General features: G+C 39.1%; 1 protein-coding gene across 2 annotated transcripts in view; it reads left to right on the forward strand.

Moving 5' to 3' along the window:
- The first annotated feature begins 7,104 nt into the window (after window positions 1–7,104).
- Window positions 7,105–15,602, forward strand: part of USP15 (ubiquitin specific peptidase 15) — a 65,236-nt gene continuing 56,738 nt past the window's right edge. For both annotated transcript variants that reach the window (XM_054399729.1, XM_054399730.1), the window contains exon 1: window positions 7,105–7,193. In XM_054399729.1, coding sequence (XP_054255704.1) covers window positions 7,105–7,193 — 89 coding nt within the window. The remainder of the gene's footprint in view (window positions 7,194–15,602) is intronic.

Below are 15,602 nucleotides of genomic sequence, written 5' to 3' on the forward strand. Positions count from 1 at the left end.
TACCTGCTGCTCAAGAAAATACTTAGAAAGGAATCGACAACACAGTTTGTAAAGTCTCAAGAATATTTTGTCTCTAAACCAGCTAACACTAAATATTTTCAGTTTGCTTTTTGCCTCAACTCAAATACTAAAAAGATACTGTGATTGTTTCCAGGCACAAACACAAAGAACAAGACCTGCTCTGCATACCAATGTATTTCCTTAGCTGTTACTTGTATCACCCACTGAAAATGCCTCTTGTAACTCAAGCAGTCTTCTCCAGGTGAGGTGGCAGAAACATTCTTTCCCTCTTCACTGTGCCAGCTGACTCTTTTCCCTCTTGACAGAGGAAGACCCTTTGCTTGAGGACACAAGCCAGTTGATGAGGAAACCCACAGGGGCTGCCAGAAGGAGATTTACACCCCTGTCTAGACATAAACATCACAAATGGCGTCAAAGAAAAGCCCCCAACAAAGGAGGAACATCAAACTGTTGGAGCGGGTCCAGAGGAGGGCCATGAAGATTATCAGAGGGCTGGAACACCTCTCCTAGGCGGACGGGTTGTGAAAGTTGGGGTGTTCAACCTGGAAAAGAGAAGGCTCCAGGGAGACTACAGTGGCCTTCCAGTACCAGAAAGAAAGTACAAGAAAGAAAGTACAAGAAAGAAAGTACAAGAAAGCTGGGGAGGGACTTTTTACAAGGGTTTGTTGTGATAGGAAAAGGGGGAATGTCTTCAAGCTGGAAAAAGGTAGATTTAGACTGGATCTTAAGGAGAAGTTCTTAACAGCGAGGGTGGTGAGACACTGGAACAGGTTGCTCAGGAAAGTTATGGATGCGCCCTCCCTGGAAGTGTTCAAGGCCAAGTTGGATGGGGCTTTGAGCAACCTGGTCCAGTGGAACCCCCATGGCAGTGGGGTTGGAACTAGATGATTTTAAGGTCCCTTCCAATCCAAACCATTCTGTGATTCTGTGACTTTTTTAGGTTAGAATAAGACCAGATTCTGTAGTAATAGCAGAAAAACACACATCTTAAATGTACGGTATTGAAATATTTCTCTATACAATTTTACATGCCATGTATTAAAAATAACACCTTGAGCATTTCTTTAATGGCTGTCATCCAGACACATGCATGTTTGCACACATAAAATCTGAAGTTGTTCCTTCCAATGTATCCCACATCCGTACATAGCTGCATGTTCTTTTGGATTTCAGTGGCACTTAATTACATGAATGCAAATTTATTCATACTTTAGACAGCCAACTGGTAGGAATATGCTGAAACAAGTGTGCTTATGCAACAGCATTGATTTCTACAACTTGTCTGTTGTCTGTATTAGGTCCTGCTATAAATCTCAGTATTACCTCCTTCCACTTAATCACCAACTATTTTTATCAAACAGCAGCCTATTTTTAGCACACGCAGTGCAAAGCTTCCAAACCTTAACTTCTGCACAGTGTTTAGATTTCATGCATCTTCAGCAGCCAGTGCTTAAACTCTACATTACTAATCGTCCTTTTAAAAGTCATGTCTCTTGAATTACATAGTTAATATATTTGATTTTACCTCTTGCCTTCAATACTGCAGAGTTTATTTAGCAGCCATATGAGAGAAAATTTGGATCCATTCTGGTTTGCAAATCAAATATAGAAGTTGGGAAAAGTTTTGACATATCTGCCACCCGTGGCTAAAATCTGTTGCCGTTGTACCTTTTAAATTAGTTTCTGTGTTTAAAAGTCTTGAAGGAAAAACATTTTCGAAAGAGCTATACAAAGGTTAAATAATTTGTAATAATTTGAAAATAGACTTCTTTTGTGCAGGTAAAAGCATTGAGTTAAGGACATGGAAAGTAATTTTATCTTGTTGAAAATGAGTAATTATTGTTTAAATTAATATCTGATTTAAATCATATAATAGGAAAAAAAGCCTATTTTTCAAATATTCTAGGCTATTAGAATTGAATATTTCAGGGTATATTACAGAAATGCTTAATCTAGGCAAGTATCAATTTATCAACCACACTTAATTTTAAATATTATTTTAATATTTCTACATAACATATTTAGCTTATTATTTCTTTTATTTGTATAGTTTCCTGAGTAATTCTTCAGAAAATTAAAACCAAAACAAAACACAGGAGTAAAAAAAGGCTTCTCCTCTTCTCTATATTTAAAAATTCTAAAATTGGAGTAACGAGAAAACACTGGCATTTCTGCTATTAAATTAGGAACACTTCTGGGACACCCTTTGCTGATTCCACTGAACTTTCCCTCTATATTCAGTCCTATGAACTTTCTGACTGAATTCATCCAAGATTGTCTGCTCCTAGATTTAGCACATGAAGGTAAGAACGTGAATGAAGACTGAGCATAAATGTTACACACATTTGAAAAACAACAGTCCCTGCTCCAAGTATTTATACCCTTGTTCTCTCATTTGAAAGATCCTTTTGGTAATACTAACTACTAAAAAGGTAGGGAAAGTGTATGTCTGATTAAACCAACTAAATAAAAAACTAACAATTTTTTACATTTGGGGTTTTTTTCCTATTTCATCGAAAGTGTGTTATTGCAATAATATCTAGTAATAACAATTCCATCTAGCTGAGACAACAGTTTAACAAGGCTATGTTCAGCCTATGTGAATAAGGCAAACCATGCACAGACTAGATTAGGAGGAGGAATATGGTTCAAAAACTACAAAGGAAGTCATGGGTTTATCTGCAGGACAGAAATGGGGATGGGAAAAGGACCTGGAGGTCCTAGCAGACGGAAGGTTGACGATGAGCCAGCAATGTGCTCTTGTGTCCAAGAAAGCCAATGCCATTCTGGGGTGGATTAGAAGGGCTGTGGTTAGTAGGTCAAGAGGGGTTATCCTCCCCCTCACAGAATCATAGAATCACAGAATCAACCAGGTTGGAAGAGACCTCCAAGATCATCAAGTCCAAGCCTAACTAATCAACTAGACCATGGCACTAAGTGCCTCATTCAGTCTTTTCCTAAACACCTCTACTAGGCTCTCGTGAGGCTGCCTCTGGAATATTGTGTCCAGTTCTGGGCCCCTCGGTTCAAGAGGGACCTCAGGGAACTGCCTGAAAAGAGTCCAGTGCAGAGACACAAAAATAATGAAGGGAGTGGAACATCTTCCTTATGAGGAGAGACTGAGGGAGCTGAGGGCTCTTTAGTTTCGAGGAGACTAAGGGGTGACCTCATTAATGTTTATGTAAAGGGTGAGTTCCAAGTGGAGTCAGGCTCTTCCTAGTGATGCCCAATGACAGGACAAGGGGCAATGGGTGGAGATTGAGGCATAGGAACTTCCATGGAAACATGAATTAAATTTTTTTCACTGTGAGGGTGCCGGAACACTGGAACAGGCTGCCCAGGGAGGTTGTGGAGTCTCTCTCTCTGGAGACTTTCAAAACCAACCTGGATGTGTTCCTATGTGGACTACTGTAGGTGATCTTGCTCTGGCAGGTGGGTTGGACTGAATGATCTTTTGAGGTCCCTTCCAACCCCTAACAATCTGTGATTCTTTCTTTCTTTAAAAAATATGTGTATCCTTACCTGCTTATGTCCATCATTCATCCCATGTTTCCTTGGGTTCCCCCATCTTCGTCTAGTACGGAATTTTTGCTCCCATGTCTTCCTGTCTATGTTTACTTAACAGAAGCCCTGATTTATCTCACCCACTATATATATAACTATTATAATTTGCCACTGTGTAACTTGCCATAGTCCACTGTTACTTCTGCTTTCTTGATTTTGCTATTGAACTGGTCCAAAGAGGCTTACAGTTCTGTTTTAAAACAACCAACTCCCATAAATAAAAAACTAAAAAAAAAAAAAAAAAAGGTAGGATATAGAACAAAATTGGCCATGGTGGCACTGGTAGTTGACCTTTTGCTTCATTTAAAAATTTTAAAAACATATTAGACTAGTAAAATTAGCTCTAAAAGGGTTTCCATCAGATTGATCAAGCAAAAGTTAAAATAACCCATGTAAAACACTCATCATTTTCATTATGATAGCTCTATATCTGACACAGCTCCAGACTAAAAACAAAATTGTAATGACACAGCCACCAGAAGATGTAAGCCTACCATATGCATGAGTGCTTATGAGGCCACTGAGGAAAGGAATCTGAAGCCCTTTTTCCCCCCTCCATAAATTCATAAATGTGGTGTACAAGGTTTAGGAAGAAAATAAAAGTTGTTAATTTTTATTGTAGTACTTGTGAGTGAGACTTACAGTTGTCTTGATATTTCTACAGAATTTATTTTCCACTACTGAGAAGGAGACATTTTCATATACCTAAAAATCAAGTCATATTTTAATTTTCTTTAGCCAAGTCCACTAATTGATTTGAAAACAAGAACTGAGAGCTTAAACTTTATGTTGTATTGGGAATCAATAGAATTATCAGTGTACACAGTTTGTTATCTACAACCCATTTGCTGAATGTCTGAGCAGCTCTACGTGGTAGTAATTGCATCCTTTTTAGGATCAATGTTTAGAACCACCAAAAAACCCCCAACATGTTTATAAAAATTCATCCAATAGCAGTGAAGTCAGGTAAGGATGGAAGCCCAGTGATTCCTGGAAAGCCTGCCACCTCAGAGAGCTTTACAACATCCTGCATTCACTTATATCAGTAAGACACAAATCTATATTACCAATGCTTGTTTTTCATCAGAGAGAGTAGATCATTTATCAATATCTCCAGTGCTGTTTCTCTTTATTATATATTTTAAAAACTGAAGATAGATCCTCAGGCACTGTCTAGGGTAGAGGTACTTGGAAATAACTCCTTGCTAGCTCAGAAAGCTTATTTTAAAAATACACTAACTGTCATTTTTCAAGAATTTTGTGGAGAGGCAGGTTTTTCTCCAGTTTTGGATGCTATTCTAGTACGATAGGCAAGACTGCTTCTTGTGAAGCACTGACAGCCCCGGAAAGAGACTTACTCATTTTTCTCCTTTACTATTCTTAAACAAATCTCTGCTTCAGATGGCATGTTATGTGCTTTTCTGTCTAGTATTTGTATCACCTAATACCTCTCTAGTGTCTCTTTCTGTACCACACACAGACTGAATTCAGGAATAGGAAATCTTTCACCTAATAACTGCAGTTATGAAACTCAAAAAATTGGAGGCACCCAGGTGAATCTTTCAGTAAAGCAAACTGTTGATGGCACTGCTACAGACTGCTGAAAAATGAAGCTATTTATCAGCACAGTGGATCAAGAAATACTTTCTCCTCAAATTTCAGGAAAATATAATTTTGGTAAAAATTTAAACCATGGAAGTTATTGTGCCAAACTTAAAACACTGTCCTTATTTGTCAAGACCTGGTGTGTGGCAGGATGGGAAGGTGTCACTGTTCTTCTTTCCAGACTCTGAAATTCTAACCCAGAAATTTATTTTTCAAATGGCTGGAAATTTTGTTGTTGTCCAGTTCAGTTTCATGTCCTCTCACTAAATGTAGCCATTAGATTCACAGCACTCACTATAACTCTATATGACATATACCTTTTACTTGCTTGCCTCTCCCCCTGGAATTTCATATTCTGTTTCTCAAAGACTTGAATGTCACCACCAATCCCTCTAAGCTCTTGGGAGCTTATTCATACATTCAGTATGATTTTCATATTTCCTTTCCAGCCACAAATCCCAATTTTGCCTTATTTCATCATCATTATCTTTACTGATAATCCTGGCAAAATATTTGCTTAGTTTTGGACTACCATGGTTGCATAAGAGCCTTATTTCCATTTGCTTTTTTTGCTGTGGGTATATCTAAAAAGCAATCTTCAGTGCCATTTGTAACAGCTATATGCTACTAGTTTGTAAGTGCAAATCAGCTAATAGCTAATAATGCCTAACACCTTATGACTAGCAGCCTATGATATGTTTCTAACGTCAGTCATACAACTCAGCACAGTGAATAATGACTTGGGTGGAGGAAGGGGGCTAGCTACAGAGTTGCATTCATTATGGATACATCAGCTAGATCCACAAGAACAAACTTTGCTTTCAGGTGATTGTAAACAGCACCACAGCCCAAAATTTCTGCACAATGTTGATTTTATTAAATCTACAATGCAAGTGTGATGACAGAGAAAACCCTGTTAACATGACCTTTTTTTTTTTTTTTTTTTTTTTTGGTAAAATACCAAGAGACAGGTTGCACTGCTTGTACAAAAGTAAGAGTGACTGAAACAAACACAACAAATTATCCTTTGGTTTCTGCAAAGATCTGGGAAAGTTAATGTAAGTCACACAGTCTGTTTCAATGCCCAACAGTATTTGCACAATAATACAGACTATGTAATAGTCCGTAGAATAGAACAGAATCCAAAACACTCCTTTGCTGGCAAATCATACAGCATCTAATTATGCACACTCTTTAATTAAAACACTGAAGGGAATGTCACGAAGGAGACAGTTCCTTATTCTATAAATAAGATCTCCTCTTTCTGACACACGCCAAACCACGGTCTCAGAGGCCGTGACCTAGGCCGGGACGGGAAGGCAGAGCATGCCGAGGGCTCCCAGCCAAGGCAGGCAGCCACCAGTCCGGAGACCTGCACCAGCCTGGCACCCGCCGGCCACACGGGTCCGCCTACGGGGTTCAGAGGTTGGCACGTTGTGCCTCACCGGCAGCGCTGACCTCAAAGCGGCCCTGTCAGGCCACCTGAAGTAACCCCGCAGCGCCCACCCGAGGCAGGAGGCCACCGCCCGGGCAGGACGCGCAGCGCGTGCCTGAGCTACTGCGGGCACCGGACCGTGTCGGGACACCGTCCCACGGCCTTGCGCTGCGCCGCTAGTATCGCTTGGAGAAGGAGAGCCCTTCCGCGGTAGAGGAGGAGGCGGCCTCCCCGTCGCTCCCCAGCCGGCACCGCGCGCATGCACGCCTATTACTGATGGGGAGACAAAAGACCTCCGGGCCGCCAGACGGCGTCGCACGAACATTCCTCTGCCTTGCCAATTTCCCCTCCGTCCCCGCCCTGCGGATTCTGGGAAGGGAGGGGGGCGAGGGCGTCTCCCGGTCGCGTCACTCCCAGCATGCAGCGCGGTTCGCTTCTGCCCCTGCTGCCGTTGCCGCCGCTGCTGCCGGGGGGAGAAGATGGCGGAGGGAGGCGCGGCGGATCTGGAGACTCAGCGCACGGACGTCGCGGCGCTGCTGAAAACCGCCCTCCGCAAGGGCGACACCTGGTGAGGGAGGGGCGGGGGGACCCGGGATGATCGGCGCGGGCAGCACCCTCCGCCCCCGGTGCCGCTTGGCTGGCGGAGAGACCGACCTCCTTTCCTTCAGCCTCCCTTCGCTTGCTGTCGGGGGCCGCTCGGCCCCTCGCGTGCGCTGGGGACTGACGGGAGAGAGAAAGAGGGAGGAAGGCGGGTAGAGCAGAGCAGCCTTATTCCCCTCCTTCCCGCTGCTCAGGTCCCTCAGCCACTGTCAGAAGCGGACCGGCCACCTCAGTGCGGCGGGCCCTCAACTTGGCCTGGGCTTCTGGTGGCTGGCAGGGCCGCGCCGCTGAGGCGCCCGGCGGGGGCAGGCACCGAGGTCAGCTCCTTGCAGGACGGAAAGCTGCGGGGGAGGGGAGGGAGCGGCGTGACTGGCGGGGCGCGGCCCCGGACGGTGAGGGACCCGGAGCCCGCGAAGGGCTTGTTTGTCCATGGTGGGGAGAAGTACTGAAGCAGGGATTGTAGCGGGAGAGAAGAGCTCCGTTACTAGGCGCTTCTTCCATTACCCACGCTGAAAGGAGGAATCGGCCCTGGCGTCACCTTCAAGTTGTCAGAAATCAAAGCTGAACGCTGAGTGGGCTACCCTGACGCCTGTCCGCGGCTGTTATAAACCTCAAGTTTACATTTTACTTGGGCTATAAACGGGTTAACTGCCTAAAAAAAAAACAGCTTCCGATGGTGCAAACGAGCCTTTATAATAGCGGTTACAGAATAAACATTTAAGAAGATGTATTTTCTTGGTGTGTCAGAAAATATTTCGTTGATTGCCGTACGGATTGTCAACAGAAAAATCCTTAGTTGAAAAGAATTAAGTTAGATAAACACCATTTTCTAGCGTTTATTTGGTAATCAAGCTTTTGTAGTTGTAGTTCTCTGAGGCTAGGAAACAGGATTTACTTTTTTTAGGAGAGGGGGAGAAAAAAAGGAAACCAATACTTTTTCCACCACTCAACCTCTTCATCTCTTCCTGTCACCCAAAGACAAAGACTGAAGCATTGAGTTACTGAAAATTAAGTATGAATACACAAAAGTAGAACTTGCCCACCCCATTTCAGCTGTCATCACTCACTGTTCCAGTTCTATAAAAGACTATATTTAACAGAGTTGATACTGCAGCATGTGTCAGAAGCATACATTCTGATGCATTATTCAAATACTGCTGAATATATGTTCAGTTTTGGCATATGAACAGACTGCTCTTAAACTGAAAAAGTATTATCAGCTAGAGAAAGGAAATCAATTCACATTGCAGTGTTGGAAATGGCCAGTTGTAGTAAAAGGGGGCTCAGGCTTATAATCTCAGCAATTATTTTTTAATGTTTCTGTTGGGAACTTCCCAAGTATTAAAATGAGTCTCAAACAGCTAATATTGTTGGAAGTTAAAGTGACTTTATGACAAGTTTACATGGTGACTATAGCAGTAAGTTTACTGTGCTCTTATTTTTTCCATAAGTTCCGTATTTTAACATGAAAAAATCAGTTAATTGAAAAATATATTAAAAAATATATCTAGCTGTGATTCTGACACTTTTAAGTGTTTTACAACTGAACAAGCTATGCCAAATTCTATTAACTTTTACTCGTGAACTATGAAATCTACCTATAGAAATGTGTATGCATGTATTTTTGTAAGTTTAATACTTACAGCTGTGCCTTTAACTTCATAAATTAAGGGATACGTTTAGTCCAGATACCATTTTTCAGCGGTATTTTGTCAATACTTTTTTGGCCTTTTGAGAGCATCAGTAAGGAAACAGAACAGTTAAAGTGCTCTAAGTCATGATTCAGAATCACAATTTTCACTCATTCAACAGTAAATAATGCTGAAAAAATGAGAGTAATGCCATATCAGCTTGTTCGTTTTGAAGCACTAATATACAGCCCTTTTAAAGTTGCTGATTTATACTGAAGGTCTTGTTCATGGTCTTCAGAATTTAGAGTGTAGAGAACAAAAAGCTATACACGGAAAGTATAAAGCGTTGGGGTTTCCTCTAAGGGGAAATTAACTAAAGACAAAGAGGGGCACGTCTTGTAGTATCCATAAAGAAGGCACCGATCCTCTTCATTAGTTCTTCATGTGCACTGCAGAGAGAAAGAAATGAAACTGTAAGAAACTGAATGAAACTGAAAAAATGAACTCCTGTTCTGGCAGGGAGGTTGGACCTGATGATCTCTTGAGGTCCCTTCCAACCTCCGATATACTGTCATACTGTGAAACTGAGTTGAAGTGCAAAGTTTTTAGAGTTAGATATTGGAAAATAATTTATAGAATCAAGAAACATTTGAGCAGGCAATTTAGCAAGCTGTAGAATATGCTTTATTGGTAGCTTGGGGATAGTATAGGTTAAAATATATTGCTTCACTGGGCAGATAGGGACAAGATATTGGGCTAGTTTGTCCTGATGGGTTTTTTTGCATTATTTTATGAAATGTTAATTTATGAAACTCTTAAGATAGGAAAGATTGAGGATTCCTTAATATTTTGATTTATTTTTCTAAACATGTATTAAATAAACATCAAACCTAAGCTTTTCTGATCAAGAACCTCATTTGTTTTAAATTATTAACACTTGTTTGCAATAGAGTTGACTACTTTTATTAGTTAATTCAGTATAAAAGCCACACTGCATTCTATGAAACTTGAATTATATTTCTTTTTTGCAGTGTTATCCTAGAATTCTGTTTGGGAAGAGAAGAAATACTGTATTTCATTCTACATATGTTAGAATGTTAGGAGCTGATATGATTACTTCTCAGTGTTTTGAAATTCTAGTGATGCGTGGCAAATGAGGTTGTTTTTGGTTTTTGTTTTTTTGCTTGTGGAGATTTGTAACCGTTCATTTAGAAAGGCAAAAAATACTAGTTGTTACAGGTGCAGACAAATTTGAACTCAATCAGTGTCTTCCCGCATCTGCTCTCAGAAATTGAAGAGCTCTTAATGTTCATCAATTTTTTAGCCGCTGTACAATTTGCAGAACAAACCGGTGTTGATGTTATTTAATGCCTTTGTTGCTGCAGTGATATTCTTGAGAACATTACCAAGTTTTTCTGGGTTTACTATGTCACTAAGGCACAGGTCTTTTTTTTACTGAAAGATACTGATCTTGGAACAGTTTTCTTAGAAAAGAGGTGATGAAGACTGTCAGTTCTTGTGTGTGACTTTTGTGTGAATATCCCTGTAATTTCCTTCCCATATTGAGGTATAATTTCTTGTCTTTAAGGCCACTTTGAGTCCTGCTTTCCCCGTAGTTCTGTTCATTTGTAGCTCTCTTAGCCAGAGATGTTTTTCAGTTACTTAGATAATGGCATTACACATGCTTTCATACTCTTTACTTTGCTACCTCTTACACATGTTGACTTTCCATGGTCTAGAAGGTGAGACCACGTTTCTTGCCTTTAAGTGTCATCTGCCAAGGAATGGCAGTGAGTAGTAGTGGTTAATAATGGCTAACATCCTTAGCAATCAGTTTCATCAGCTTTTATCTGTCTTTTTGCACAGAATTTCCCTGCTGTGTTTTTTTCATCTGTTGCTGTAGCAATTTGTGAGCAGTTGAGAATATAGATGTTCTTTGTATTTTTTAAAGCATCAACTTGGAAAAGAATTAGGCTGTTACGGTGGACTATCACAAGGAGTGTGTTTGGTGGCTAAAGAAACAAACATATTTTTTACATGTTTGAATAGGGAATACTGAGTAGCAGTAGAGAGATGTACTGTATACAGTAATACATTAGAGAAACCATTCATACTGTCCAGTTCTGGTGTACAAATGATACAGGGGGTGCTCAATGTGGAACAAGTTGAGAAATCTCAAACTTTAATAGGAAAGGTGGAAGCCTTTATTTTCAGAGAAGAGCTTTAAGAGCCTCTGTCTGTTTTGATAGAGTCCTATGTTGAAATGCTTGTCTTCTAATACAAGGTTTTTTAGACGATCAAATAAAGATTCAAGACACTGTCTGTGAGCTGAAGCTAGTCAGGATTAAACCAGAAAGCAGCAGGTATTGCTTTCCAGCCCTGCTAGCCAATGAATTTTGGTACCAGTCATCACTTAACAGAATGATGAGTTAGATTCTTAATCTGTTCTTGATTTGTAAGACATTAATTATGAAAACTACAGAAATACAGTATTTTGAATTCTTCCAGATGTGTCTGTGATATACCTCTCTTCTGAAGTTCTGCTGAGTTTAGAGGGACTTCCATTTCTTGGAAGATGAAGAAAATATTCTCCTTTTTTCCCTATGAGAATTTTATTGGCTGTTTAATTGTAAAATTCAGCCACTGAAGAGAATAAGCAAAAATTTAAGTGGATAAAAAATTCTTCCCAGTGAATGATAGATAGTAAAAGTTTAGCCTTAAAGGATTTCCCCTCGAGGAGTGTATTTAAAGAATTTCCCCACCAAGAGTGTATGAGCATTTTAATTCTGGTTGCAATGAAAATTCATAAATCTCAGTGAACAGGCATGTATAGCCCTACTTGGAAATACCGCAGTGCCCGTCATTGGTGATAACCTTGGTACCGAAGTGCTTAGCTTTAATAGTATTTTACTTTGTGGTCTTCTCAGAGTTTTCCACATTTTTTCATCCATCGCTGGATATACATGAGTAGAATCTAGATTGAAAATTAATGGAAGATTTCACTTGACTTTACTGAGAGCATGATGAGATGTTACGGACCTGCACCTCAGTAATACTTGGTATAATATCCTAAACTGTTTTAATGGTTTCATATAATGAGAAACAAGGAACACTATGTCAGTGTTCCAAGGATAGAATTGAGAATTGGCTTCTTTTTCTTTCAAATGAGGTGCAAGTTGCTGATTTTTGACTTCTAAGACCTTGTGGCTGAAGTTCTGTGTTAGAATTGTCTCACTGCATGTAGAATGGTGTAGCATTTCACCAACAGTTTATGAAGAAGTACAGAATGTTCTGTTTTAAATTCTACTAGGAGAATGCTTGCAATGGAAATGTGTAGATGCAGTTTTATTCTGTTAATTGATTATGCAGAATGAGAGAATATTAAACTAAAAAAATCATGTGATCAGCTCAAAATCAGACTTGTGCCTGAAAATAGGAAGTCAAACATTGATTTAGGAGTTAGTTATATTTTAGTGAAAAGTCTACATAAATGGACAATTTGTAGGTATATACAGAATACTTACATAGTCATCAATGTAATGTCTACACTGAAGTTTTAAAATTAAAATGCAGTCCATTAATTTTGGCTGAATCAGTCTTTTTGTTAAGGCTCTTGGTGGTACCTGTGGAGTGCCACTTAGGCTATTGCAGCATGTTGTGGAAACTGAGCATGGGGAGCTGTAGGAAGAATTTGATTAGCTGATTTGAAATAATTTTGGTGCATTTAGTTGAATAAAAAAATTGATTTCTAAAGAAAAATGTGAAATATTTAGGCCAAGATTTCTTTAAAATGGGAGGTAAGTGATATATATTTTTTCTCTCTGACCCTTGATTTTTTTTCCTCATCAATTTACCTAAATTTTGAATAAATTTTTCATTTGGTTTGTATGTGCTAGAGTAGAATAATTATCATAATCTTGAATTTTCAAGAGCTTACTAATTCTGAAAGAAAATTTAATTTTGAAGGCATCTATTAATCATGAATGTACTTAATCAAGCAATTCTGGCTGGCCTAACGAGAGTAGAAATACAGGTACAAAACTGTTCTTGCCTTTCTTATTTTTATAGTTGCAGTTGTGCAAGAACAAAACTTGGATGCTGTGCCTTTAAACAGGAGTCCTAATTTGCTTTCAGCAACACAGTTGTTCCACTTTGTCCTCAGTATTGCTTAATCTGTACTCATGTACAGAGAGAAAGGTGAAGAAAACCAACCTCACCTGTCTCTCTGGACAATTTGCACAGTTCTGCTGTTGAAAGTGAGATAGCTTGTATTCAGAAGATATGATGTCCCAGCAGTATGCAGTGACAGAATCAGTGTCTCTCTGAGAAGTGTCTTTATTGAATATTAAACTGTTTTGATTTTTAACTTAAATGGCTAACCTGTCAGTCAATATAAATAAATCTAGGTGACATGTTCTTTAATGTTCTGGCTATATGTAACTGAGCAATGCAGTCAGAACACTTTTGACAGCACTGGGAAATACCAAGATCATAGTCATACTGCCCAAATATTTTTCTTACAACCCAGGTGTGAAGGTCAAGAATGAATGCTGTTGTACTTCTGTGATGTTGATACTGCATTTGGTTTATTAAAATGTGCAGAAAATCACAGGTGAAATTAAATTACATGACAGATATGCAAATCGGAAGAGAATTTTCCAAATCAGTTAGCAACTTTCCTGCTAGTTCTTTTGTTGAGTGAACAATGTCCATATGTAGTCACGCAGTTCCAAAATTTTAAAACTTGAATAAATTAATTATTGATTTTGTTGTTGTTGTTGTTAATTTAGGAAATAAGGTGCATTTACAGGTCTTGAAATACCTTCACTCTTTGGTTCTTTTAGGTCAGTGTACAAAGGCTATAATATACCAGTCTGGGCTGCCCTAAGTTGCTACCCTTGATCGTTCAGAAGGGTGCAATATTTATTTGGTAATTTTAATTGAATCACCAAATATGAATATATATTTGCATATAAGGTGTGGCTGTCAACTGATAAGAGGGTTTTAATTTTTGAATATGTTGTATAGGGGTAGAAAGACCGAAATATTAATTGCTGTTGTGCCTATATTGGAAAGTATAATAAAATAAGTGCTCTGTAATTTGTAGATTATATTGAACAATCTGTAAGACCAGTAATTGATGAGAACACAACCAGGAACCAGACTAAAGGCGTTTAATCTTAGAGATGAGCTAGTCCTTTGTAAATGCCAGAAATAATCACCGTTTCACTCAACCGACCCTAATAATAATAACACCTGCAGTGAACTATCTTCTAAGTTTCTTTGTCTGTAGGGGCTATATGAAGTTGGAATAAAAATAGATAGGTCCTAAAGATAGACATATATCTGTTTAGTGTCTTCAGCTAAAGCAAGCTTAAAATAGTTATGACTAACTTTTTGATGTTGATTTACAATGTTTCTAAACAAAGCTTATTTGTTTCTGATGATGGGAATGAAGTAAAAGATCACGTGGGGTTTATGTAGCTTTGAGGAATATATTCTTCTACAAGAGAGTAATGTTAACTGAAAATAATTTAAGGTCAGAACTTACCTATGCTTTTAAACAATCTGAGCCTAGGAAAACAGGACAAGAAAGTAGGTGGAAATGTTAAGCGTTGTAATTGGCAGTACTTGCCGAGAAGTTGTCAAATAAAAGAATTACTTAAAGAAATATTACACCCAGATGGGAGTATAGTATTGCCAAATAGCTTCTGCATGGAATGACCAACAGTTATCATTGCTTTTTGAGGAAGTGAAGTGACATATAATATTGGAAGATATCAAAGAACATGTTATTTTTCAACTGCTTTGTATGATCAATGCTCTCACACTACCCTGAATCAGAAGATGAGCAAATACAATGTGAGGGCCCTCAGATCTCAAATAAGGCCTTTTGTCATCAGCCACTGGAAGATGAATGTGGTTGGAGTTTATATTTAAAAGGTTCAGAATTTAATCTTTTTATTTCATCCTCTGCAGTAGCACTGTATCCTTATATATCAAAACCTGTTGTGTATCAAAGGTAAAACATACACTGTGATAAAGCATGTTATGTGCTCTGCTTGTTATTCATGAATTTTTCTATGTCTGTATTATCAGAACAAATTCTACTGCTGTGGAATGTTCTAAAGATACTCTGCAAATTTTGATACACGGCATGTCCGCAAGATAGCGTAACCTAGATTACACAAGCTTCTATTGTGCTCTGGGAGGGATATGTGGTTCATAGACTATCTGAAGTTGGAAGGGAACCCTAAGGATCATGGAGTCCAACTCCCTGCTCCTTGCAGGACTTCCAAAGCTAAACCATGTGATTATCTTCCAGACACTCCTTGAACTCTCATAGTCTCGCTGCCATAACCACATGTCTGGCTAGACTGTTCATAGTGACTGCTCTCTCAGTGAAGAACCTTTTCCTGATGCCAAATCTGAACTTCCCCTGATGCAGCTTCATGCCATTTCCTTATGTTTTATTCCATATCTGGCATTTCAGGGAACATGAATGTAAAGTGCCCCTTGTATATTATCATCTGCTTCAGACAGGCAAGAAACATCTTATAGACAAGAGCAGATATATCTTAATGAAGTGATCTGAAGCTCCAGTTAGAAGTGAACACTGAGTACTGTAGACCAGACTTGAACTGTAGTTTTTTGATTCTACGTCCTCAAGGAAGATTTAGCTCTCTTTAAGGATACATAATGCAATTAAGAAAAAACCAAAACAAACATGTAAAACCAATTAAATT

This window comes from Indicator indicator, chromosome 3 (assembly GCF_027791375.1).
Source record: "Indicator indicator isolate 239-I01 chromosome 3, UM_Iind_1.1, whole genome shotgun sequence".
NCBI lineage: Eukaryota > Metazoa > Chordata > Aves > Piciformes > Indicatoridae > Indicator > Indicator indicator.